Genomic DNA, 27,500 nt, shown 5'->3' on the forward strand with positions numbered 1-27,500 from the left:
GGTTCATTCAGACAGACCTTCCCTATGGTTCATTCAGACAGACCTTCCCTGTGGTTCATTCAGACAGACCTTCCCTGTGGTTCATTCAGACCTTCCCTATGGTTCATTCAGACCTTCCCTATGGTTCATTCAGACAGACCTTCCCTGTGGTTCATTCAGACAGACCTTCCCTGTGGTTCATTCAGACCTTCCCTGTGGTTCATTCAGACCTTCCCTATGGTTCATTCAGTACTTCCCTATGGTTCATTCAGACAGACCTTCCCTGTGGTTCATTCAGACAGACCTTCCCTGTGGTTCATTCAGACAGACCTTCCCTGTGGTTCATTCAGACCTTCCCTATGGTTCATTCAGACCTGATCGACTGTAGGGCCCGTCCCTGTGGTTCATTCAGACCTGATCGACTGTAGGGCCCGTCCCTGTGGTTCATTCAGACCTGATCGACTGTAGGGCCCGTCCCTGTGGTTTATTCAGACATGATCGACTGTAGGGCCCGTCCCTGTGGTTCATTCAGACCTGATCGACTGTAGGTCCCTGTGGTTCATTCAGACCTGATCGACTGTAGGTCCCTGTGGTTCATTCAGACCTGATCGACTGTAGGTCCCTGTGGTTCATTCAGACCTGATCGACTGTAGGTCCCTGTGTTCATTCAGACCTGATCGACTGTAGGTCCCTGTGGTTCATTCAGACCTGATCGACTGTAGGTCCCTGTGGTTCATTCAGACCTGATCGACTGTAGGTCCCTGTGGTTCATTCAGACCTGATCGACTGTAGGTCCCTGTGGTTCATTCAGACCTGATCGACTGTAGGTCCCTGTGGTTCATTCAGACCTGATCGACTGTAGGTCCCTGTGGTTCATTCAGACCTGATCGACTGTAGGTCCCTGTGGTTCATTCAGACCTGATCGACTGTAGGGCCCGTCCCTGTGGTTCATTCAGACCTGATCGACTGTAGGTCCCTGTGGTTACATTCAACTCCTACTCGATTAGGTCCCTGTGGTTCATCAGACCTGTAGGTCCCTGTGGTTCATTCAGACCTGATCGACTGTAGGTCCCTGTGGTTCATTCAGACCTGATCGACTGTAGGTCCCTGTGGTTCATTCAGACCTGATCGACTGTAGGTCCCTGTGGTTCATTCAGACCTGATCGACTGTTAGGTCCCTGTGTTCATTCAGACCTGATCGACTGTAGGGCCCGTCCCTGTGGTTCATTCAGACCTGATCGACTGTAGGTCCCTGTGGTTCATTCAGACCTGATCGACTGTAGGTCCCTGTGGTTCATTCAGACCTGATCGACTGTAGGTCCCTGTGGTTCATTCAGACCTGATCGACTGTAGGTCCCTGTGGTTCATTCAGACCTGATCGACTGTAGGTCCCTGTGGTTCATTCAGACCTGATCGACTGTAGGTCCCTGTGGTTCATTCAGACCTGATCGACTGTAGGTCCCTGTGGTTCATTCAGACCTGATCGACTGTAGGGCCCTGTGGTTCATTCAGACCTGATCGACTGTAGGTCCCTGTGGTTCATTCAGACCTGATCGACTGTAGGGCCCTGTGGTTCATTCAGACCTGATCGACTGTAGGGCCCTGTGGGTTCATTCAGACCTGATCGACTGTAGGTCCCTGTGTTCATTCAGACCTGATCGACTGTAGGTCCCTGTGGTTCATTCAGACCTGATCGACTGTAGGTCCCTGTGGTTCATTCAGACCTGATCGACTGTAGGTCCCCTGTGGTTCATTCAGACCTGATCGACTGTAGGTCCCTGTGGTTCATTCAGACCTGATCGACTGTAGGTCCCTGTGGTTCATTCAGACCTGATCGACTGTAGGTCCCTGTGGTTTCATTCAGACCTGATCGACTGTAGGTCCCTGTGGTTCATTCAGACCTGATCGACTGTAGGGCCCTGTGGTTCATTCAGACCTGATCGACTGTAGGGCCCTGTGGTTCATTCAGACCTGATCGACTGTAGGGCCCGTCCCTGTGGTTCATTCAGACCTGATCGACTGTAGGTCCCTGTGGTTCATTCAGACCTGATCGACTGTAGGTCCCTGTGGTTCATTCAGACCTGATCGACTGTAGGTCCCTGTGGTTCATTCAGACCTGATCGACTGTAGGTCCCTGTGGTTCATTCAGACCTGATCGACTGTAGGTCCCTGTGGTTCATTCAGACCTGATCGACTGTAGGTCCCTGTGGTTCATTCAGACCTGATCGACTGTAGGTCCCTGTGGTTCATTCAGACCTGATCGACTGTAGGTCCCTGTGGTTCATTCAGACCTGATCGACTGTAGGGCCCTGTGGTTCATTCAGAACCTGATCGACTGTAGGTCCCTGTGGTTCATTCAGACCTGATCGACTGTAGGTCCCTGTGGTTCATTCAGACCTGATCGACTGTAGGTCCCTGTGGTTCATTCAGACCTGATCGACTGTAGGTCCCTGTGGTTCATTCAGACCTGATCGACTGTAGGTCTCTGTGGTTCATTCAGACCTGATCGACTGTAGGTCCCTGTGGTTCATTCAGACCTGATCGACTGTAGGTCCCTGTGGTTCATTCAGACCTGATCGACTGTAGGTCCCTGTGGTTCATTCAGACCTGATCGACTGTAGGTCCCTGTGGTTCATTCAGACCTGATCGACTGTAGGTCCCTGTGGTTCATTCAGACCTGATCGACTGTAGGGCCCTGTGGTTCATTCAGACCTGATCGACTGTAGGGCCCTGTGGTTCATTCAGACCTGATCGACTGTAGGTCCCTGTGGTTCATTCAGACCTGATCGACTGTAGGTCCCTGTGGTTCATTCAGACCTGATCGACTGTAGGTCCCTGTGGTTCATTCAGACCTGATCGACTGTAGTCCCTGTGGGTTCATTCAGACCTGATTCGACTGTAGGTCCCTGTGGTTCATTCAGACCTGATCGACTGTAGGTCCCTGTGGTTCATTCAGACCTGATCGACTGTAGGTCCCTGTGGTTCATTCAGACCTGATCGACTGTAGGTCCCTGTGGTTCATTCAGACCTGATCGACTGTAGGTCCCTGTGGTTCATTCAGACCTGATCGACTGTAGGTCCCTGTGGTTCATTCAGACCTGATCGACTGTAGGTCCCTGTGGTTCATTCAGACCTGATCGACTGTAGGTCCCTGTGGTTCATTCAGACCTGATCGACTGTAGGTCCCTGTGGTTCATTCAGACCTGATCGACTGTAGGGCCCGTCCCTGTGGTTCATTCAGACCTGATCGACTGTAGGGCCCGTCCCTGTGGTTCATTCAGACCTGATCGACTGTAGGGCCCGTCCCTGTGGTTCATTCAGACCTGATCGACTGTAGGTCCCTGTGGTTCATTCAGACCTGATCGACTGTAGGGCCCGTCCCTGTGGTTCATTCAGACCTGATCGACTGTAGGTCCCTGTGGTTCATTCAGACCTGATCGACTGTAGGTCCCTGTGGTTCATTGAGACCTGATCGACTGTAGGGCCCTGTGGTTCATTCAGACCTGATCGACTGTAGGGCCCTGTGGTTCATTCAGACCTGATCGACTGTAGGTCCCTGTGGTTCATTCAGACCTGATCGACTGTAGGTCCCTGTGGTTCATTCAGACCTGATCGACTGTAGGTCCCTGTGGTTCATTCAGACCTGATCGACTGTAGGTCCCTGTGGTTCATTCAGACCTGATCGACTGTAGGGCCCGTCCCTGTGGTTCATTCAGACCTGATCGACTGTAGGGCCCGTCCCTGTGGTTCATTCAGACCTGATCGACTGTAGGGCCCGTCCCTGTGGTTCATTCAGACCTGATCGACTGTAGGTCCCTGTGGTTCATTCAGACCTGATCGACTGTAGGGCCCGTCCCTGTGGTTCATTCAGACCTGATCGACTGTAGGGCCCGTCCCTGTGGTTCATTCAGACCTGATCGACTGTAGGTCCCTGTGGTTCATTCAGACCTGATCGACTGTAGGGCCCGTCCCTGTGGTTCATTCAGACCTGATCGACTGTAGGGCCCGTCCCTGTGGTTCATTCAGACCTGATCGACTGTAGGGCCCATCCCTGTGGTTCATTCAGACCTGATCGACTGTAGGTCCCTGTGGTTCATTCAGACCTGATCGACTGTAGGTCCCTGTGGTTCATTCAGACCTGATCGACTGTAGGTCCCTGTGGTTCATTCAGACCTGATCGACTGTAGGTCCCTGTGGTTCATTCAGACCTGATCGACTGTAGGTCCCTGTGGTTCATTCAGACCTGATCGACTGTAGGTCCCGTCCCTGTGGTTCATTCAGACCTGATCGACTGTAGGTCCCGTCCCTGTGGTTCATTCAGACCTGATCGACTGTAGGTCCCTGTGGTTCATTCAGACCTGATCGACTGTAGGTCCCTGTGGTTCATTCAGACCTGATCGACTGTAGGTCCCTGTGGTTCATTCAGACCTGATCGACTGTAGGTCCCTGTGGTTCATTCAGACCTGATCGACTGTAGGTCCCGTCCCTGTGGTTCATTCAGACCTGATCGACTGTAGGTCCCGTCCCTGTGGTTCATTCAGACCTGATCGACTGTAGGTCCCGTCCCTGTGGTTCATTCAGACCTGATCGACTGTAGGTCCCGTCCCTGTGGTTCATTCAGACCTGATCGACTGTAGGTCCCGTCCCTGTGGTTCATTCAGACCTGATCGACTGGTAGGTCCCTGTGGTTCATTTAGACCTGATCGACTGTAGGTCCCTGTGGTTCATTCAGACCTGATCGACTGTAGGTCCCTGTGGTTCATTCAGACCTGATCGACTGTAGGTCCCTGTGGTTCATTCAGACCTGATCGACTGTAGGTCCCTGTGGTTCATTCAGACCTGATCGACTGTAGGTCCCTGTGGTTCATTCAGACCTGATCGACTGTAGGTCCCTGTGGTTCATTCAGACCTGATCGACTGTAGGGCCCTGTGGTTCATTCAGACCTGATCGACTGTAGGGCCCTGTGGTTCATTCAGACCTGATCGACTGTAGGGCCCTGTGGTTCATTCAGACCTGATCGACTGTAGGTCCCTGTGGTTCATTCAGACCTGATCGACTGTAGGTCCCTGTGGTTCATTCAGACCTGATCGACTGTAGGTCCCTGTGGTTCATTCAGACCTGATCGACTGTAAGGCCCTGTGGTTCATTCAGACCTGATCGACTGTAGGGCCCTGTGGTTCATTCAGACCTGATCGACTGTAGGTCCCTGTGGTTCATTCAGACCTGATCGACTGTAGGTCCCTGTGGTTCATTCAGACCTGATCGACTGTAGGTCCCTGTGGTTCATTCAGACCTGATCGACTGTAGGTCCCTGTGGTTCATTCAGACCTGATCGACTGTAGGTCCCTGTGGTTCATTCAGACCTGATCGACTGTAGGTCCCTGTGGTTCATTCAGACCTGATCGACTGTAGGTCCCTGTGGTTCATTCAGACCTGATCGACTGTAGGGCCCGTCCCTGTGGTTCATTCAGACCTGATCGACTGTAGGGCCCGTCCCTGTGGTTCATTCAGACCTGATCGACTGTAGGGCCCGTCCCTGTGGTTCATTCAGACCTGATCGACTGTAGGTCCCTGTGGTTCATTCAGACCTGATCGACTGTAGGTCCCTGTGGTTCATTCAGACCTGATCGACTGTAGGTCCCTGTGGTTCATTCAGACCTGATCGACTGTAGGTCCCTGTGGTTCATTCAGACCTGATCGACTGTAGGTCCCTGTGGTTTCATTCAGACCTGATCGACTGTAGGGTCCCTGTGGTTCATTCAGACCTGATCGACTGTAGGTCCCTGTGGTTCATTCAGACCTGATCGACTGTAGGTCCCTGTGGTTCATTCAGACCTGATCGACTGTAGGTCCCTGTGGTTCATTGAGACCTGATCGACTGTAGGGCCCTGTGGTTCATTCAGACCTGATCGACTGTAGGGCCCTGTGGTTCATTCAGACCTGATCGACTGTAGGTCCCTGTGGTTCATTCAGACCTGATCGACTGTAGGTCCCTGTGGTTCATTCAGACCTGATCGACTGTAGGGCCCGTCCCTGTGGTTCATTCAGACCTGATCGACTGTAGGGCCCGTCCCTGTGGTTCATTCAGACCTGATCGACTGTAGTGGCCCGTCCCTGTGGTTCATTCAGACCTGATCGACTGTAGGTCCCTGTGGTTCATTCAGACCTGATCGACTGTAGGTCCCTGTGGTTCATTCAGACCTGATCGACTGTAGGTCCCTGTGGTTCATTCAGACCTGATCGACTGTAGGTCCCTGTGGTTCATTCAGACCTGATCGACTGTAGGTCCCTGTGGTTCATTCAGACCTGATCGACTGTAGGTCCCTGTGGTTCATTCAGACCTGATCGACTGTAGGTCCCTGTGGTTCATTCAGACCTGATCGACTGTAGGTCCCTGTGGTTCATTCAGACCTGATCGACTGTAGGTCCCTGTGGTTCATTGAGACCTGATCGACTGTAGGGCCCTGTGGTTCATTCAGACCTGATCGACTGTAGGGCCCTGTGGTTCATTCAGACCTGATCGACTGTAGGTCCCTGTGGTTCATTCAGACCTGATCGACTGTAGGTCCCTGTGGTTCATTCAGACCTGATCGACTGTAGGTCCCTGTGGTTCATTCAGACCTGATCGACTGTAGGTCCCTGTGGTTCATTCAGACCTGATCGACTGTAGGTCCCTGTGGTTCATTCAGACCTGATCGACTGTAGGTCCCTGTGGTTCATTCAGACCTGATCGACTGTAGGGTCCCTGTGGTTCATTCAGACCTGATCGACTGTAGGCCCTGTGGTTCATTCAGACCTGATCGACTGTAGGGCCCGTCCCTGTGGTTCATTCAGACCTGATCGACTGTAGGTCCCTGTGGTTCATTCAGACCTGATCGACTGTAGGTCCCTGTGGTTCATTCAGACCTGATCGACTGTAGGTCCCTGTGGTTCATTCAGACCTGATCGACTGTAGGTCCCTGTGGTACATTCAGACCTGATCGACTGTAGGTCCCTGTGGTGCATTCAGACCTGATCGACTGTAGGTCCCTGTGGTTCATTCAGACCTGATCGACTGTAGGTCCCTGTGGTTCATTCAGACCTGATCGACTGTAGGTCCCTGTGGTTCATTCAGACCTGATCGACTGTAGGTCCCTGTGGTTCATTCAGACCTGATCGACTGTAGGTCCCTGTGGTTCATTCAGACCTGATCGACTGTAGGTCCCTGTGGTTCATTCAGACCTGATCGACTGTAGGTCCTGTGGTTCATTCAGACCTGATCGACTGGTAGGTCCCTGTGGTTCATTCAGACCTGATCGACTGTATGTCCCTGTGGTTCATTCAGACCTGATCGACTGTAGGTCCCTGTGGTTCATTCAGACCTGATCGACTGTAGGGCCCGTCCCTGTGGTTCATTCAGACCTGATCGACTGTAGGGCCGTCCCTGTGGTTCATTCAGACCTGATCGACTGTAGGGCCCGTCCCTGTGGTTCATTCAGACCTGATCGACTGTAGGCCGTCCCTGTGTTCATTCAGACCTGATCGACTGTAGGCCCTGTGGTTCATTCAGACCTGATCGACTGTAGGTCCCTGTGTTCATTCAGACCTGATCACTGTAGTCCCTGTGTTCATTCAGACCTGATCGACTGTAGTCCCTGTGGTTCATTCGACCTGATCGACTGTAGGTCCCTGTGGTTCATTCAGACCTGATCGACTGTAGTCCCGTGTTTCATTCAGACCTGATCGACTGTAGGTCCCTGTGGTTCATTCAGACCTGATCGACTGTAGGGCCCTCCCTGTGGTTCATTCAGACCTGATCGACTGTAGTCCCGTCCCTGTGGTTCATTCAGACCTGATCGACTGTAGTCCCTGTGGTTCATTCAGACCTGATCGACTGTAGTCCCTGGGTGGTTCATTCAGACCTGATCGACTGTAGGTCTCCCTGTGGTTCATTCAGACCTGATCGACTGTATGTCCCTGTGTTCATTCAGACCTGATCGACTGTAGGTCCCTGTGGTTCATTCAGACCTGATCGACTGTAGGTCCCTGTGGTTCATTCAGACCTGATCGACTGTAGGTCTCTGTGGTTCATTCAGACCTGATCGACTGTAGGTCCCTGTGGTTCATTCAGACCTGATCGACTGTAGGTCCCGTCCCTGTGGTTCATTCAGAACCTGAGCGACTGTAGGTCCCTGTGGTTCATTCAGACCTGATCGACTGTAGGCGTCCCTGTGGTTCATTCAGACCTGATCGACTGTAGGTCCCTGTGGTTCATTCAGACCTGATCGACTGTAGGTCCCTGTGGGTTCATTCAGAAAACGGATCGCTGTAGGTCCCTGTGGTTCATTCAGACCTGATCGACTGTAGGTCCCTGTGGTTCTTCAGACCTGATCGACCTGTATGTCCTGTGGTTCATTCAGACCTGATCGACTGTAGGTCCCTGTGGTTCATTCAGACCTGATCGACTGTAGGTCCCTTGGTTCATTCAGACCTGATCGACTGTAGTCCCTGTGGTTCATTCAGACCTGATCGACTGTAGGTCCCTGTGTTCATTCAGACCTGATCGACTGTAGGTCCCTGTGGTTCATTCAGACCTGATCGACTGTAGGTCCCTGTGGTTCATTCAGACCTGATCGACTGTAGGTCCCTGTGGTTCATTCAGACCTGATCGACTGTAGGTCCCTGTGGTTCATTCAGACCTGATCGACTGTAGGTCCCTGTGGTTCATTCAGACCTGATCGACTGTAGGTCCCTGTGGTTCATTCAGACCTGATCGACTGTAGGTCCCTGTGGTTCATTCAGACCTGATCGACTGTAGTCCCTGTGGTTCATTCAGACCTGATCGACTGTGGTCCCTGGGTTCATTCAGACCTGACGACTGTAGGTCCCCCTGTGGTTCATTCAGACCTGATCGAACTGTAGGTCCGCTGTGGTTCATTCATACCTGATCGACTGTAGGCCCTCCCTGTGGTTCATTCAGACCTGATCGACTGTAGGGTTCCCTGTGGTTCATTCAGACCTGATCGACTGTAGGGCCCCTGTGGTTCATTCAGACCTGATCGACTGTAGGGCCTCCCTGTGGTTCATTCAGACCTGATCGGACTGTAGGTCTCCCTGTGGTTCTTCAGACCTGACGACTGTAGGTCCCTGTGGTTCATTCAGACCTGATCGACTGTAGGTCCCTGTGGTTCATTCAGACCTGATCGACTGTAGTCCCTGTGGTTCATTCAGACCTGATCGACTGTAGGGCCCTCCCTGTGTTCATTCAGACCTGATCGACTGTAGGGCCCTCCCTGTGGTTCATTCAGACCTGATCGACTGTAGGTCCCTGTGGTTCATTCAGACCTGCGACTGTAGGTCCCTGTGGTTCATTCAGACCTGATCGACTGTAGGTCCCGTCCCTGTGGTTCATTCAGACCTGATCGACTGTAGGTCCCGTCCCTGTGTTCATTCAGACCTGATCGACTGTAGGTCCCGTCCCTGTGGTTCATTCAACCTGATCACTGTAGTCCCTGTGGTTCATTCAGACCTGATCGACTGTAGGTCCCTGTGGTTCATTCGGACCTGATCGACTGTAGGTCCCTGTGGTTCATTCAGACCTGATCGACTGTATCCCTGTGGTTTCATTCAGACCTGATCGACTGTATGGCCGTCCCTGTGGTTCATTCAGACCTGATCGACTGTAGGTCCCTGTGGTTCATTCAGACCTGATCGACTGTAGGTCCCCTGTGGTTCATTCAGACCTGAGCGACTGTAGGTCCTGTGGTTCATTCAGACCTGATCGACTGTAGTCCCTGTGGGTTCATTCAGACCTGATCGACTGTAGGTCCCTGTGGTTCATATCAAGACCTGATCGACTGTAGGGCCCGGTTCCCCTGTGGTTCATTCAGACCTGATCGACTGTAGGGCCCGTCCCTGTGGTTCATTCAGACCTGATCGACTGTAGGTCCCTGTGGTTCTTCAGACCTGATCGACTGTAGGCCCGTCCCTGTGGTTCATTCAGACCTGATCGACGGTAGGGCCCGTCCCTGTGTTCATTCAAGACCTGAGCGACTGTAGGGCCCGTCCCTGTGGTTCATTCAGACCTGATCGACTGTAGGTCCTGTGGTTCATTCAGGAACCTGATCGATCGACTTAGGGCCCGTCCCTGTGGTTCATTCAGACCTGATCGACTGTAGGTCCCTGTGGTTCATTCAGAGGTGTAGGTCCCTGTGGTTCATTCAGACCTGATCGACTGTAGGTCCCTGTGGTTCATTCAGACCTGATCGACTGTAGGTCCCTGTGGTTCATTCAGACCTGATCGACTGTAGGTCCCTGTGGTTCATTCAGACCTGATCGACTGTAGGTCCCGTCCCTGTGGTTCATTCAGACCTGATCGACTGTAGGTCCCTGTGGTTCATTCAGACCTGATCGACTGTAGGTCCCTGTGGTTAATTCAGACCTGATCGACTGTAGGTCCCTGTGGTTCATTCAGACCTGATCGACTGTAGGTCCTGTGGTTCATTCAGACCTGATCGACTTGTAGGTCCCTGTGGTTCATTCAGACCTGATCGCTGTAGGTCCCTGTGGTTCATTCAGACCTGATCGACTGTAGGGCCCGTCCCTGTGGTTCATTCAGACCTGATCGACTGTAGGTCCCTGTGGTTCATTCAGACCTGATCGACTGTAGGTCCCTTGTGGTTCATTCAGACCTGATCGACTGTAGGTCCCTGTGGTTCATTCAGACCTGATCGACTGTAGGGCCCGTCCCTGTGGTTCATTCAGACCTGATCGACTGGTAGGTCCCTGTGGTTCATTCAGACCTGATCGACTGTAGGGCCTCCCTGTGGTTCATTCAGACCTGATCGACTGTAGGTCCCTGTGGTTCATTCAGACCTGATCGACTGTAGGTCCCTGTGGTTCATTCAGACCTGATCGACCTGTAGGTCCCTGTGGTTCATTCAGACCTGATCGACCTGTAGGTCCCTGTGGTTCATTCAGACCTGATCGACTGTAGGCTTCCCTGTGGTTCATTCAGACCTGATCGACTGTAGGTCCCTGTGGTTCATTCAGACCTGATCGACTGTAGGTCCCCTGTGGTATCATTCAGACCTGATCGACTGTAGGTCCTGTGGTTCATTCAGACCTGATCGACTGTAGGTCCGCTGTGGTTCATTCAACCTGCTACCTGATCGACTGTAGGTCCCTGTGGTTCATTCAGACCTGATCGACTGTAGGTCCCTGGTGGTTCATTCAGACCTGATCGACTGTAGGTCCCTGTGGGTTCATTCAGACCTGATCGACTGTAGGTCCCTGTGGTTCTTCAGACCTGATCGACTGTAGGTCCCTGTGGTTCATTCAGACCTGATCGACTGTAGGTCCTGTGGTTCATTCAGACCTGATCGACTGTAGTTCCCGGTGGTTCATTCAGACCTGATCGACTGTAGGGCCCGTCCCTGTGGTTCATTCGACCTGATCGACTGTAGGTCCCTGTGGTTCATTCAGACCTGATCGACTGTAGGGCCCTCCCTGTGGTTCATTCAGACCTGATCGACTTGTAGGGGCCCGTCCCTGTGGTTCATTCAGACCTGATCGACTGTAGGTCCCTGTGGTTCATTCAGACCTATCGACTGTAGGTCCCTGTGGTTCTTCAGACCTGATCGACTGTAGGGCCGTCCCTGTGGTTCATTCAGACCTGATCGACTGTAGGTCCCTGTGGTTCATTCAGACCTGATCGACTGTAGGTCCCTGTGGTTCATTCAGACCTGATCGGAACTGTAGGTCGTGTTCATCAGACCTGATGCGACTGTAGGGCCCGTCCCTGTTGGTTCATTCAGACCTGATCGACTGTAGGGCCCGTCCCTGTGGTTCATTCAGACCTTATCGACTGGTAGGTCCCTGTGGTTCATTATCAGACCTGATCGACTGTAGGTCCCTGTGTTCATTCAGACCTGATCGACTGTAGGTCCCGTCCCTGTGGTTCATTCAGACCTGATCGACTGTAGGTCCCGTCCCTGTGGTTCATTCAGACCTGATCGACTGTAGGTCCCGTCCTGTGTTCATTCAGACCCTGATCGACTGTAGGTCCCTGTGGTTCATTCAGACCTGATCGACTGTAGGTCCCTGTGGTTCATTCAGACCTGATCGACTGTAGGTCCCGTGGTTCATTCAGACCTGATCGACTGTAGGTCCCTGTGGTTCATTCAGACCATGATCGCTGTATGGCCCGTCCCTGTGGTTCATTCAGACCTGACGACTGTAGGTCCCTGTGGTTCATTCAGACCTGATCGACTGTAGGTCCCTGTGGTTCATTCAGACCTGATCGACTGTAGGTCCCTGTGGTTCTTCAGACCTGATCGACTGTAGTCCCTGTGGTTCTTCAGACCTGATCGACTGTAGGTCCCTGTGGTTCATTCAGACCTGATCGACTGTAGGGGCCCGTCCCTGTGGTTCATTCAGACCTGATCGACTGTAGGGCCCGTCCCTGTGGTTCATTCAGACCTGATCGACTGTAGGGTCCCTGTGGTTCATTCAGACCTGATCGACTGTAGGGCCCGTCCCTGTGGTTCATTCAGACCTGATCGACTGTAGGGCCCGTCCCTGTGGTTCATTCAGACCTGATCGACTGTAGGGCCCGTCCCTGTGGTTCATTCAGACCTGATCGACTGTAGGTCCCTGTGGTTCATTCAGACCTGATCGACTGTAGGGCCCGTCCCTGTGGTTCATTCAGACCTGATCGACTGTAGGTCCCTGTGGTTCATTCAGACCTGATCGATGTAGGTCCCTGTGGTTCATTCAGACCTGATCGACTGTAGGTCCCTGTGGTTCATTCAGACCTGATCGACTGTAGTTCCCTGTGGTTTCATTCAGACCTGATCGACTGTAGTCCCTGTGGTTCATTCAGACCTGATCGACTGTAGGTCCCGTCCTGTGGTTCATTCAGACCTGATCGACTGTAGGTCCCTGTGGTTCATTCAGACCTGATCGACTGTAGGTCCCTGTGTTAATTCAGACCTGATCGACTGTAGGTCCCTGTGGTTCATTCAGACCCCTGATCGACTGTAGTCCCTGTGGTTCATTCAGACCTGATCGACTGTAGGTCCCTGTGGTTCATTCAGACCTGATCGACTGTAGGTCCCTGTGGTTCATTCACCTGATCGACTGTAGGGCCCGTCCCTGTGTTCATTCAGACCTGATCGACTGTAGGTCCCTGTGGTTCATTCAGACCTGATCGACTGTAGGTCCCTGTGGTTCATTCAGACCTGATCGACTGTAGGTCCCCTGTGGTTCATCAGACCTGATCGACTGTAGGTCCCTGTGGTTCATTCAGACCTGATCGACTGTAGGTCCCTGTGGTTCATTCAGACCTGATCGACTGTAGGTCCCTGTGGTTCATTCCAGACCTGATCGACTGTAGTCCCTGTGGTTCATTCAGACCTGATCGACTGTAGGTCCCTGTGGTTCATTCAGACCTGATCGACTGTAGGTCCCTGTGGTTCATTCAGACCTGATCGACTTAGTCCGGTCCCTGTGGGTTCAATTCGACCTGATCGACTGTAGTCCCGTCCCTGTGGTTCATTCAGACCTGATCGACTGTAGGTCCCTGTGGTTCATTCAGACCTGATCGACTGTAGGTCCCTGTGGTGTCATTCAGACCTGATCGACTGTAGGTCCCTGTGGTTCATTCAGACCTGATCGACTGTAGGTCCCTGTGGTTCATTCAGACCTGATCGACTGTAGGTCCCTGTGGTTCATTCAGACCTGATCGACTGTAGGTCCCTGTGGTTCGTAACAAAATGCATCAAAAAGGGCAAAGAAAATAAGTGTTTTGGGTTGAAAAGTATTTAAAACGTCTTGTTCTGGTTGGAGGTTGGGGACACACAGAGGTTGGGGACACAGAGGTTGGGGACACAGAGGTTGGGGACACAGAGGTTGGGGACACACAGAGGTTGGGGACACACGGAGGTTGGGGACACACGGACACACAGAGGTTGGGGACACACGGACACACAGAGGTTGGGGACACACGGACACACAGAGGTTGGGGACACACAGAGGTTGGGGACACACAGAGGTTGGGGACACACGGACACACAGAGGTTGGGGACACACGGACACACAGAGGTTGGGGACACAGAGGTTGGGGACACATGGACACACACAGAGGTTGGGGACACACAGAGGTTGGGGACACACAGAGGTTGGGGACACACAGAGGTTGGGGACACACAGAGGTTTGGGACACACAGAGGTTGGGGACACACAAGGTTGGGGACACACGGAGGTTGGGGACACACGGACACACAGAGGTTGGGGACACACGGACACACAGAGGTTGGGGACACACAGAGGTTGGGGACACACAGAGGTTGGGGACACACAGAGGTTGGGGACACACGGACACACAGAGGTTGGGGACACACGGACACACAGAGGTTGGGGACACAGAGGTTGGGGACACATAGACACACACAGAGGTTGGGGACACACAGAGGTTGGGGACACACAGAGGTTGGGGACACATGGACACACAGAGGTTGGGGACACACAGAGGTTGGGGACACATGGACACACAGAGGTTGGGGACACACAGAGGTTGGGGACACAGAGGTTGGGGACACATGGACACACAGAGGTTGGGGACACACAGAGGTTGGGGACACAGAGGTTGGGGACACAGAGGTTGGGGACACATGGGCACACAGAGGTTGGGGACACACAGAGGTTGGGGACACAGAGGTTGGGGACACATGGACACACACAGAGGTTGGGGACACACAGAGGTTGGGGACACACAGAGGTTGGGGACACTTGGACACACAGAGGTTGGGGACACACAGAGGTTGGGGACACATGGACACACAGAGGTTGGGGACACAGAGGTTGGGGACACACAGAGGTTGGGGACAGGTGTAATTTTACTCCTCTGATAAACTAGAGTTAAACATTCTTAAATCCTTCACTTTTAACCTCAAAAAGGAAATCTCAGAGTCACAAATAGAGTCACTTTTGTTCTCACTTGCCAACTGCTCCCTGTAATTGTCTGTCTCTGAATCCCAGGATAAATGTGAGTTTCAGCTGCTTCTGGGTAGCAGCTCCTCGCCCATACCGATTACAGTCATTAACCTCAGGTCACGTGACAGGGGTGAGGAAATGAATAGTCTCTGCTGCCACCTGGTGGATGTGTCTCTCTAGACACGACCACAGATGGTACACAGCGAGACCAGATATTTCACCGGATGTATAGATGTGAAGCGTTTTGGTTGGCGTTTTCTGTTCACTACCAAATATGGTGATGAGAGGAAGACCAGTGGCTGGCAGTTTTTTTCTGCAGATCCGATTTGAATCTGATCTTTTCCCTGCAGTCTGAACAGCCAAAAATCACATGAAATCAGATATTTCAAGCCACATTTCAAACCACCTGCATAATGGTTTGAAATCAGATACAAATCTGATTCCTGGCCGTGCGACTTTTTTATCTGAATGATCAAATCTGATTTATTTTTTTTTTTAGCCCTCAAGTGGTTTTTAAGATTGTTAACTTATCAATTGCTTGTTAGTCTGTTAACAGTTTGACAAGAACACATGGTAGCTAACTCGCTTGTTAATTGTTTACAAACAAATGAGTGAATGTGTGGTAGCAAACTAAACAGCTAGCTAGATAGCTAGTTGACTGTTGTGCCCACCCCAAAACAAAAGGACCTGTTTTTGAAAAGTTCTTACACCGTGTGAATTGTGAATGTGCAAAGCAACTGGGAAACGTCCGTGGTAACGTCCGTGGCAACGTCCGTGGCAACGTCCGTGGCAACGTCCGTGGTAGGCATTGTTGTCACCTTAGCTTGTTTACATACCAACTTCTGACCTGAGAGGAAGCACAACCACCACCAATCAGCCAACACCGCTGCACACACACACACACACACACACACACACACACACACACACACACACACACACACGCACGCCGTTACCGTGACAACTAGCGTAAGCATGTACAGCAAAATGACGACAGTCTGAACACACACACACACACACACACAGATCTGATTTTGATCACTTTGTAACTTTCTGTTTAGACGGTAGTCAGTATTCCCGAAACGGATTTGAAAAAGCAAACTGATTTGAGCACTAAAACACGCAGTGTGAACAAGGCTTTAAGAGAAGGAGCGTTCGTAGATCTGAATCAAACATACAGTAACGGCCGTCGTTGTGAAGAGACCAAGGTGCAGCGTGGAATTTGTTTATCTTTGTAATTTAATGGAGAGAAAAATGAACACTTTACAAAGAAACAAAACGACAGCCAAACAGTCCTGTCAGGTCAGATATACTAAACAGAAATTAACTACCCACAAAACCCAAAGGAAAACAGGCTACCTAAGTATGGCTCCCAATCAGAGACAACGATATACAGCTGTCCCTGATTGAGAGCCATACCAGGCCAAAACAAAGAAATACAAAACATATAGAAAAAAGGACATAGAATGCCCACCCTAGTCACACCCTGGCCTAACCAAAATAGAGAATAAAACCCTCTCTATGGCCAGGGCGTGACACATACAGACATTGGACCTCATCCGGTTTGGGCTGGATTTTAGGCAGCCAGACAGCCAGCGTTCGTGACCTGACTGTGTATCCCAGCGAGCAGTGCTGTTGTCTCAGCTAATCTTCCAGACTGACATGGGAAAGAATTCGTAGAAACCAGAGAGAGACAAAGTGTGAGCCGAACGTGCTCCCCTTTTAAATATCACATCAGTCCAACTGTGTGGTCTGTCTGCCATTAAACACGGTGTGATCAGGAAGTGGTCTGTCTGCCTTTAAACACGGTGTGATCAGGAAGTGGTCTGTCTGCCTTTAAACACGGTGTAATCAGGAAGTGGTCTGTCTGCCTTTAAACACGGTGTGATCAGGAAGTGGTCTGTCTGCCATTAAACATGGTGTGATCAGGAAGTGGTCTGTCTGCCATTAAACACGGTGTGATCAGGAAGTGGTCTGTCTGCCTTTAAACACAGTGTGATCAGGAAGTGGTCTGTCTGCCATTAAACACGGTGTGATCAGGAAGTGGTCTGTCTGCCATTAAACACGGTGTGATCAGGAAGTGGTCTGTCTGCCATTAAACACGGTGTGATCTGTCTGCCTTTAAACACAGTGTGATCAGGAAGTGGTCTGTCTGCCATTAAACACAGTGTGATCAGGAAGTGGTCTGTCTGCCATTAAACACAGTGTGATCAGGAAGTGGTCTGTCTGCCATTAAACACAGTGTGATCAGGAAGTGGTCTGTCTGCCATTAAACACGGTGTGATCAGGAAGTGGTCTGTCTGCCATTAAACACGGTGTGATCAGGAAGTGGTCTGTCTGCCATTAAACACGGTGTGATCAGGAAGTGGTCTGTCTGCCTTTAAACACGGTGTGATCAGGAAGTGGTCTGTCTGCCATTAAACACGGTGTGATCAGGAAGTGGTCTGTCTGCCTTTAAACACAGTGTGATCTGTCTGCCATTAAACACGGTGTGATCAGGAAGTGGTCTGTCTGCCTTTAAACACGGTGTGATCTGTCTGCCTTTAAACACAGTGTGATCAGGAAGTGGTCTGTCTGCCATTAAACACGGTGTGATCAGGAAGTGGTCTGTCTGCCATTAAACACGGTGTGATCAGGAAGTGGTCTGTCTGCCATTAAACACGGTGTGATCTGTCTGCCTTTAAACACAGTGTGATCAGGAAGTGGTCTGTCTGCCTTTAAACACGGTGTGATCAGGAAGTGGTCTGTCTGCCATTAAACACGGTGTGATCAGGAAGTGGTCTGTCTGCCATTAAACACATTGTGATCAGGAAGTGGTCTGTCTGCCATTAAACACGGTGTGATCTGTCTGCCATTAAACACGGTGTGATCAGGAAGTGGTCTGTCTGCCATTAAACACAGTGTGATCAGGAAGTGGTCTGTCTGCCATTAAACACGGTGTGATCAGGAAGTGGTCTGTCTGGATAGGAATCATGTCCCAGATTGTAACGAGCACCTGGATACTGAAGGTCTCCGTCTGGTCATATGATGGGAATCACTACTGTAGTTGCTGTCACAACTCTTTCATCCTATTGGAATGAAGGAGACAACAGCATTCATGACCACATTACACTGTGCTGATGACTGAGGGCTGGCGATGATATTGTGTGTGTGTGTGTGTGTGTATTTCAGAAGCAATCCTCATCAGTAAAATCTTAATCACAGCTATCTCTCTCTCTCGCTCTGTCTCCAACTCCCTCCCTCCCTCCCACCCTCCCCTCCCACCATTCCTCCCTCCCACCCACCCTCCATCCCTCCCTCCCTCCCTCCCTCCCTCCCTCCCTCCCTCCCTCCCTCCCTCCCCTCCCACCCCCCTCCCTCCCTCACTCCCTCCCTCCCCTCCCACTCTCCCTCCCCTCCCTCCCACCCTCCCCCTCCCTCTCTCTCTCCCTCCCTCCCCTCCCTCCCTCCCTCCCCCCCCCTCTCTCCCTCCCTCTCTCCCCCCCTCCCCCCCTCCCTCTCTCCTCCCCTCCCTCCCTCCCCTCCCCCTCCCTTCCCTCTCCCTCCCTCTCTCCTCCCCTCCCTCCCTCCCCTCCCTCCCTCCCTCCCTCCCCTCCCTCCCTCCCTCCCTCCCTCCCACCAGGTCACTATGATGCTCTGAGACCCAGCCAGGCGTTTGAGTTCACACGGGACCCGTCTGTGGGGCAGATAGCTCTGGCTTTCCTCCAGGCCTCCTTTGCCTTCAGCGGCTGGAACTTCCTGAACTACGTCACTGAGGAGGTGGTCGAGCCACGCAAGTAAGGATAGACCTCTAGATGTAGGATGCGTCCCAATTTAATCAGGATAGACCTCTAGATGTAGGCTGCGTCCCAATTTAATCAGGATAGACCTCTAGATGTAGACTACAAACCAATTTAATCAGGATAGACCTCTAGATTCAGGCTACGAACCAATTGTTTACCCTTCTAACAAAGTGTGCACTTGCACACTCCCTGTCATGAATTTCAAAGCATTGGTCTGCTCTAAACATTAGCTGAAGGGAATTTTCCAAGTGCACACTTCAGGAGGAGGGTGGAGAATCGGTGCACAACTAACTGTGTCCTCATACCACCACCTAGTGGTGGAAAGTGGTAGAGCATCTGTTGTCATCCTGTAATATATTGACTTTACGTGTTTTCATGTTGCAGCTGTTTCCTTATTGCCTTCAATGCTCAAATTATATTCATTAACTTTACTGTCTCACTGCTGTCTAATGGGTTGACTGTCTCACTGCTGTCTAATGGGTTGACTGTCTCACTGTTGACTGTCTCACTGTTGACTGTCTCACTGCTGTCGAATGAGTTGACTGTCTCACTGTTGACTGTCTCACTGCTGTCTCACTGTTGACTGTCTCACTGCTGTCTCACTGTTGACTGTCTCACTGCTGTCTCACTGTTGACTGTCTCACTGCTGTCGAATGAGTTGACTGTCTCACTGCTGTCTCACTGTTGACTGTCTCACTGCTGTCTCACTGTTGACTGTCTCACTGCTGTCAAATGAGTTGACTGTCTCACTGCTGTCTCACTGTTGACTGTCTCACTGCTGTCGAATGAGTTGTCTGTCTCACTGCTGTCGAATGAGTTGACTGTCTCACTGCTGTCTCACTGTTGACTGTCTCACTGCTGTCGAATGAGTTGACTGTGTATCATGTTCCTGTTATTGCTGACTGTCAGTGTCATGACATGTTACTGTAATATGTTACCTGTTACTCTAGGAACCTGCCCCCAGCCATCTACATATTACTGTAATATATTATTACAGTCCTATATTACTGTAAAATATGTTTCTAACCTCAGGAACCTGCCCCGGGCTATCTACATATTACTGTAATATATTATTACAGTACTATATTACTGTAATATAATGTACTGTTTTACAGGAACCTGGTATATTACTGTAAAATATGTATCTTATCTCAGGAACCTGCCCCGGGCTATCTACATATTACTGTAATATATTATTACAGTACTATATTACTGTAATATAATGTGTTGTTTTACAGGAACTTGGTATATTACTGTAAAATATGTCTCTAATCTCAGGAACCTGCCCCGGGCTATCTACATATTACTGTAATATAATGTACTGTTTTACAGGAACCAGGCTATCTACATATCCATTCCCCTGGTGACGTTAGTTTACAGTCTGACTGACATATTAACTATCTATCTATACAGGAACCTTCCCCGGGCTATCTACATATCCATTCCCCTGGTGACGTTAGTTTACACTCTGACTAACATCGCATACTTCTCCTCCATGACCCCCGAAGAGCTGTTGGCATCCAACGCCGTGGCCGTGGTGAGAATTCATCTAGAAATAAAATAACAGCAAAAGTAATAACACTTAATAATAAAGTCATAATAAATACACAATGAGTAACGATAACATGGTTATATACAGGAAGTACCAGGTCATAACATGGCTATATACAGGAAGTACCAGGTAATAACATGGCTATATACAGGAAGTACCAGGTAATAACATGGCTATATACAGGAAGTACCAGGTCATAACATGGCTATATACAGGAAGTACCAGGTCATAACATGGCTATATACAGGAAGTGCCAGGTAATAACATGGCTATATACAGGAAATAACATGGCTATATACAGGAAGTACCAGGTCATAACATGGCTATATACAGGAAGTACCAGGTCATAACATGGCTATATACAGGAAGTACCAGGTCACAACATGGCTATATACAGGAAGTACCAGGTAATAACATGGCTATATACAGGAAGTACCAGTACTAAGTAAATGTGCAGGGATATGAGGTAGTTGAGGTAGATATGTACATATAACTAGGAAAAATGTGACTAAGCAACAGGATAGATAATAGACAGTAACAGCAGTATACTGTAGGTAGGGGTAAAGGATAGATAATAGACAGTAACAGCAGTATACTGTAGGTAGGGGTAAAGGATAGATAATAGACAGTAACAGTAGTATACTGTAGGTAGGGGTAAATGATAGATAATAGACAGTAACAGCAGTATACTGTAGGTAGGGGGATAGATAATAGACAGTAACAGCAGTATACTGTAGGTAGGGGTAAAGGATAGATAATAGACAGTAACAGCAGTATACTGTAGGTAGGGGTAAAGGATAGATAATAGACAGTAACAGCAGTATACTGTAGGTAGGGGTAATGAGTTAATAAAGGTAGTTAAAAAGGGTAATTGCAGATCGTCCGGGTAGCTATTGATCAACTATCTAACTAACTATTGATCAGTCTGATGGCTTGAAGGGAGAAGCTGTTCAGGGTCCTGTTGGTTCCAGACCTGGTGCTCCGGTATCGCTTGCCGTGCGGTAGCACAGAAAACAGTCTATGTGTCACGTCCTGACCAGCAGATGGAGCTAGTGTTTTAGTTTTGGGGTCAGGACGTGACAGGTTTGTGTTTGTATATGTTGGTTGGATGATCGGGACTTCCAATTGAAGGCAGGTGTGTATAGTTGCCTTTGATTGGAAGTCCTATATAGGTGTGTGTGTTTGTCTTTGGGGTTGTGGGGAATTGTTGTGTGCACTGCTGTGTTTGGTTTAGCCTGCCACGCCGTCACATCGTGAGTACCGTTCATTGTTTTGGTTTAGCCTGCCACACCGTCACATCGTGAGTACCGTTCATTGTTTTGTTGTTTTGTTTTTTCTCAAGTGGATGCTCTACTCCTTTTGTTGGTAATAAAAAAGAATGAGTGTCCACACTTCCGCTGCGCCTTGGTCCTCCTTTCATATCCACGAAGAAAACCGTGACACTATGACTATAGGGTGGCTGGAGTCTTTGGTAATTTTTAGGGCCTTCCTCTGACACCGCCTGGTATAGAGGTCCTGGATGGTAGGGAGCTTGGCCCCAGTGATGTACTGGGCCGTACGCACCACCCTCTGTAGCGTCTTGCGGTCGGAGGCCCCAGCAGTTGCAATACCAGGCGGTGATGCAACCAGTCAGGATGCTCTCAATGGTGCAGATGTAGAACTTTTTGAGGATCTGAGGACCCATTGCCACATCTTTTCAGTCTCCTGAAGGGGGAATAGGCTTTGTCGTGTCCTCTTCATGACTGTCTTGGTGTGTTTGGACCATGATAGTTTGTTGGTGATGTGGACACCAAGGAACTCGAAGCTCTCAACCTGCTCCACTACATCCCCGTCGATGTTAATGAGGGCGTGCTCGGCCCTCCTTTTCCTGTAGTCCACGATCATGTCCTTTGTCTTGCTCACGTTGAGGGAGAGGTTGTTGTCCTGGCACCACACTTCCAGGTCTCTGACCTCCTCCCTATAGGCTGTCTCATCATTGTCGGTGGTCAGGCCTACCGCTGTTGTGTCGTCAGTAAACTTAATGATGGTGTTGGAGTCGTGCCTGGCCACGCAGTCGTGAGTGAATAGGGAGTACAGGAGGGGACTAAGCACTCACCCCTGAGGGGCCCCCGTGTTGAGGATCAGCGTGGCAGATGTGTTATTACCTACCCTCACCACCTGGGGGCGGCCCGTCAGGAAGTCCAGGATCCAGTTGCAGAGGGAGGTGTTTAGTCCCAGGGTCCTTAGCTTAGTGATGAGCTTTGAGGGCACTATGGTGTTGAACGCTGAGCTGTAGTCAATGAACAGCATTCTCACGAAGATGTTCCTTTTGTTCAGGTGGGAAAGGGCAGTGTTTTATTACTTGTTATGTTTTGTGTTATTTGTGGACACCAGGAAGAGAAGCTGTTGCTTCTGTAAAAGCTAATGAGGATCCGTAATAAACACCAGGAAGAGAAGCTGCTGCTGCTTCTGTTAAAGCTAATGAGGATCCATAATAAACACCAGGAAGAGAAGCTGCTGCTGCTTCTGTTAAAGCTAATGAGGATCCATAATAAACACCAGGAAGAGAAGCTGCTGCTGCTTCTGTTAAAGCTAATGAGGATCCATAATAAACACCAGGAAGAGAAGCTGCTGCTGCTTCTGTTAAAGCTAATGAGGATTCATAATAAACACCAGGAAGAGAAGCTGCTGCTGCTTCTGTTAAAGCTAATGAGGATCCATAATAAACACCAGGAAGAGAAGCTGCTGCTGCTTCTGTTAAAGCTAATGAGGATCCATAATAAACACCAGGAAGAGAAGCTGCTGCTGCTTCTGTTAAAGCTAATGAGGATCCATAATAAACACCAGGAAGAGAAGCTGCTGCTGCTTCTGTTAAAGCTAATGAGGATCCATAATAAACAAATAAAATGTTGTTATGTGATTTTTGTGTGGTTATTTAACAGTTAACTCTCTGTGGTTGTTTTAAAAGGTTGTTTAAATTATTGTTGAATGTTTTTCTACAGACATTTGGTGAGAAGTTGCTGGGCGTATTCTCCTGGGTGATGCCCATCTCTGTAGCTCTGTCGACATTCGGAGGAATCAACGGCTACCTCTTCACTTCTTCCAGGTACTAATAGTCTCATAATATATATAGTCAGTGGTTCTCATAACCTCATAACCGTTACTGTCCTGTACTCATAGTCTCATAATATATATAGTCAGTGGTTCTCATAACCTCTCCTCGGGGGGGTGGAGGGGGGGTGGGGGGGGGGCGGGCTCACCAGGAAACGGCCACGTTACTGTCCTGTACTCATAGTCTCATAATATATATAGTCAGTGGTTCTCATAACCTCTCCTCGGGGGGGTGGAGGGGGGGTGGGGGGGGGGGGGCTCACCAGGAAACGGCCACGTTACTGTCCTGTACTCATAGTCTCATAATATATATAGTCAGTGGTTCTCATAACCTCTCCTCGGGGGGGTGGAGGGGGGGTGGGGGGGGGGGGGCTCACCAGGAAACGGCCACGTTACTGTCCTGTACTCATAGTCTCATAATATATATAGTCAGTGGTTCTCATAACCTCTCCTCGGGGGGGTGGGGGGGGGGCTCACCAGGAAACGGCCACGTTACTGTCCTGTACTCATAGTCTCATAATACAGTGGGGGAAAAAAGTATTTGATTCCCTGCTGATTTTGTACGTTTGCCCACTGACAAAGAAATGATCAGTCTATCATTTTAATGGGAGGTTTATTTGAACAGTGAGAGACAGTATAACAACAACAAAAAATCCTGAAAAACGCATGTCGAAAAAATGTTATATAATGATATGCATTTTAATGAGGGATCAAATACTTTTTTCCCCCACTGTATATAGTCAGTGGTTCTCCTAACCTCTCCTCGAGGGGGGGGAACCGCCTCACCAGGAAACGGCCATGTTATTGTCCTGTACCAACAGAGCTGATTCACTTAATCAATGACTTGCTGATGCTTTAGTTTTGTAATAGATTAAAACACATGGAACAACACATGGAACAAAACATGGAACAACACAGACACTGTAACCCCAAAGCAACATATAGTCCACTTCATTCATAACCCAAATCAATATACAGTCCAATTAATTCATAACCCAAAGCAATATACAGTCCACTTCATTCATAACCCAAATCAATATACAGTCCACTTCATTCATAGCGTATCTGTGGTGTGTTGCCAGCATCACCCTCCAACCAACTGCAAACACACCAAACTCTATTGTCCCTTGTTCTATTGTCCCTTTTTCTATTGTCCCTATATCTCCTCCACAGGTTGTGTTTCTCTGGAGCCAGAGAGGGTCACCTGCCTTACCTGTTGGCCATGATCCACCTGAAAAACTGCACCCCTATTCCCGCTCTGCTCGTCTGTGTAAGTTACTGCACCCCTATTCCCACTCTGCTAGTCTACATTACTGCACCCCTATTCCCACTCTGCTAGTCTACATTACTGCACCCCTATTCCCGCTCTACTAGTCTACATTACTGCACCCCTATTCCCACTCTGCTAGTCTACATTACTGCACCCCTATTCCCGCTCTACTAGTCTACATTACTGCACCCCTATTCCCGCTCTACTAGTCTACATTACTGCACCCCTATTCCCACTCTGCTAGTCTACATTACTGCACCCCTATTCCCACTCTACTAGTCTACATTACTGCACCCCTATTCCCCCTCTGCTAGTCTACATTACTGCACCCCTATTCCCGCTCTACTAGTCTACATTACTGCACCCCTATTCCCCCTCTGCTAGTCTACATTACTGCACCCCTATTCCCGCTCTACTAGTCTACATTACTGCACCCCTATTCCCACTCTGCTAGTCTACATTACTGCACCCCTATTCCCCCTCTGCTAGTCTACATTACTGCACCCCTATTCCCCCTCTGCTAGTCTACATTACTGCACCCCAATTCCTGCTACTCATTCTTGCCTGCATTTGTCCACAAACCCCAGGGCTGCACTAGTTCCTATAGCCCCAAACCCCAGGGCTGTGCTAGTTCCTATAGCCCCAAACCCCAGGGCTGCTCTAGATCCTATAGCCCCAAACCCCAGGGCTGCACTAGTTCCTATAGCCCCAAACCCCAGGGCTGCACTAGTTCCTATAGCCCCAAACCCCAGGGCTGCACTAGTTCCTATAGCCCCAAACCCCAGGGCTGCACTAGTTCCTATAGCCCCAAACCCCAGGGCTGCACTAGTTCCTATAGCCCCAAACCCCAGGGCTGCACTAGTTCCTATAGCCCCAAACCCCAGGGCTGTACCAGTTCCTATAGCCCCAAACCCCAGGGCTGTGCTAGTTCCTATAGCCCCAAACCCCAGGGCTGTGCTAGTTCCTATAGCCCCAAACCCCAGGGCTGCACTAGTTCCTATAGCCCCAAATCCCAGGGCTGTGCTAGTTCCTATAGCCCCAAACCCCAGGGCTGTACCAGTTCCTATAGCCCCAAACCCCAGGGCTGTGCTAGTTCCTATAGCCCCAAACTCCAGGGCTGTGCTAGTTCCTATAGCCCCAAACTCCAGGGCTGTGCTAGTTCCTATAGCCCCAAACCCCAGGGCTGCACTAGTTCCTATAGCCCCAAACTCCAGGGCTGTGCTAGTTCCTATAGCCCCAAACCCCAGGGCTGTGCTAGTTCCTATAGCCCCAAACCCCAGGGCTGTGCTAGTTCCTATAGCCCCAAACCCCAGGGCTGCTCTAGTTCCTATAGCCCCAAACCCCAGGGCTGCACTAGTTCCTATAGCCCCAAACCCCAGGGCTGCACTAGTTCCTATAGCCCCAAATCCCAGGGCTGCACTAGTTCCTATAGCCCCAAACCCCAGGGCTGCACTAGTTCCTATAGCCCCAAACCCCAGGGCTGGGCTAGTTCCTATAGCCCCAAACCCCAGGGCTGCTCTAGTTCCTATAGCCCCAAACCCCAGGGCTGCACTAGTTCCTATAGCCCCAAACCCCAGGGCTGCTCTAGATCCTATAGCCCCAAACCCCAGGGCTGTACTAGTTCCTATAGCCCCAAACCCCAGGGCTGCTCTAGTTCCTATAGCCCCAAACCCCAGGGCTGCACTAGTTCCTATAGCCCCAAACCCCAGGGCTGTGCTAGTTCCTATAGCCCCAAACTCCAGGGCTGCACTAGTTCCTATAGCCCCAAACCCCAGGGCTGCACTAGTTCCTATAGCCCCAAACCCCAGGGCTGTACCAGTTCCTATAGCCCCAAACCCCAGGGCTGCACTAGTTCCTATAGCCCCAAACCCCAGGGCTGCGCTAGTTCCTATAGCCCCAAACCCCAGGGCTGGGCTAGTTCCTATAGCCCCAAACCCCAGGGCTGCACTAGCCCCAAACCCCAGTGCTGTGCTATATAGCTTTGTGTATAATGTTATAGTCTCCTAAAGCTTATATTACGTCTATATTCATTGACCTCTGTTTCCCTCCTCCACAGTGCGGAGCCACCATAGTGATCCTGTGTATCGGAGAGACTCACAACCTGATCAACTATGTCTCCTTTATTAACTTCCTGTCTTATGGAGTGACCATCGCTGGCCTGTTGTACTATCGCTGGAAGAGACCCAACCTGCTACGACCCATCAAGGTACAGCAGGCCTATATCTGGTGTTACTATATCTGGGAACTATTTACTAGTGCACACCGTAACCAGGAAATGAACTGTTATTCTATTATTGAATGGGAAACTAGGAAATGAACTGTTATTCTATTACTGATGGGAAACCAGGAAATGAACCGTCATTCTATTACTGATGGGAAACCAGGAAATGAACCGTCATTCTATTACTGATGGGAAACCAGGAAATGAACTGGGGTTCAGCCTGTACTCGGAGCATTAGTTCTAACTCTGTGTCCCTCCTCCCTCTATCCTCTCCCCATTCCCCTTCTCTCCTCTCCCTCCTCCCTCTCCCCCATTATCCCTCCATTTATACTCTCCTCCCCTACCCCATCCTCCCTCTTCTCTCCCCCTCCTCCCTCTCCTCTCCCTCCTCCCTCTCCCCATCCTCCCTCCCTCCCTCTATCCTCTCCTCCCCTCCCCCATCCTCCCTCTTCTCTCCCCCTCCTCCCTACCCTCTCCCTCCTCCCTCTCCCCATCCTCCCTCTATCCTCCCCCCATCCTTCCTCGTCTCTCCCCCTCCCTCTATTCTCTCCTCATTCCCCTTCTTTCCTCTCCTCCCCTCCCCCTCTCCCTTCAGGTCAGTGTGTTGGTCCCAATCAGTTACCTGGTGTTCT

At 50.4% G+C, this 27,500-nt stretch overlaps 1 protein-coding gene across 2 annotated transcripts in view; it reads left to right on the forward strand.

Moving 5' to 3' along the window:
• slc7a10a (solute carrier family 7 member 10a) overlaps nucleotides 1–27,500 on the forward strand; it is a 79,353-nt gene that overhangs the window by 36,001 nt on the left and 15,852 nt on the right. For both annotated transcript variants that reach the window (XM_029768619.1, XM_029768621.1), the window contains 6 exons: nucleotides 18,576–18,729; nucleotides 20,149–20,272; nucleotides 23,269–23,372; nucleotides 24,551–24,647; nucleotides 26,704–26,853; nucleotides 27,464–27,500. The exon at nucleotides 27,464–27,500 is cut by the window's right edge and continues 141 nt beyond it. In XM_029768619.1, coding sequence (XP_029624479.1) covers nucleotides 18,576–18,729; nucleotides 20,149–20,272; nucleotides 23,269–23,372; nucleotides 24,551–24,647; nucleotides 26,704–26,853; nucleotides 27,464–27,500 — 666 coding nt within the window. The remainder of the gene's footprint in view (nucleotides 1–18,575; nucleotides 18,730–20,148; nucleotides 20,273–23,268; nucleotides 23,373–24,550; nucleotides 24,648–26,703; nucleotides 26,854–27,463) is intronic.

This window comes from Salmo trutta, chromosome 12 (assembly GCF_901001165.1).
Source record: "Salmo trutta chromosome 12, fSalTru1.1, whole genome shotgun sequence".
In the NCBI taxonomy this organism is placed as follows: domain Eukaryota; kingdom Metazoa; phylum Chordata; class Actinopteri; order Salmoniformes; family Salmonidae; genus Salmo; species Salmo trutta.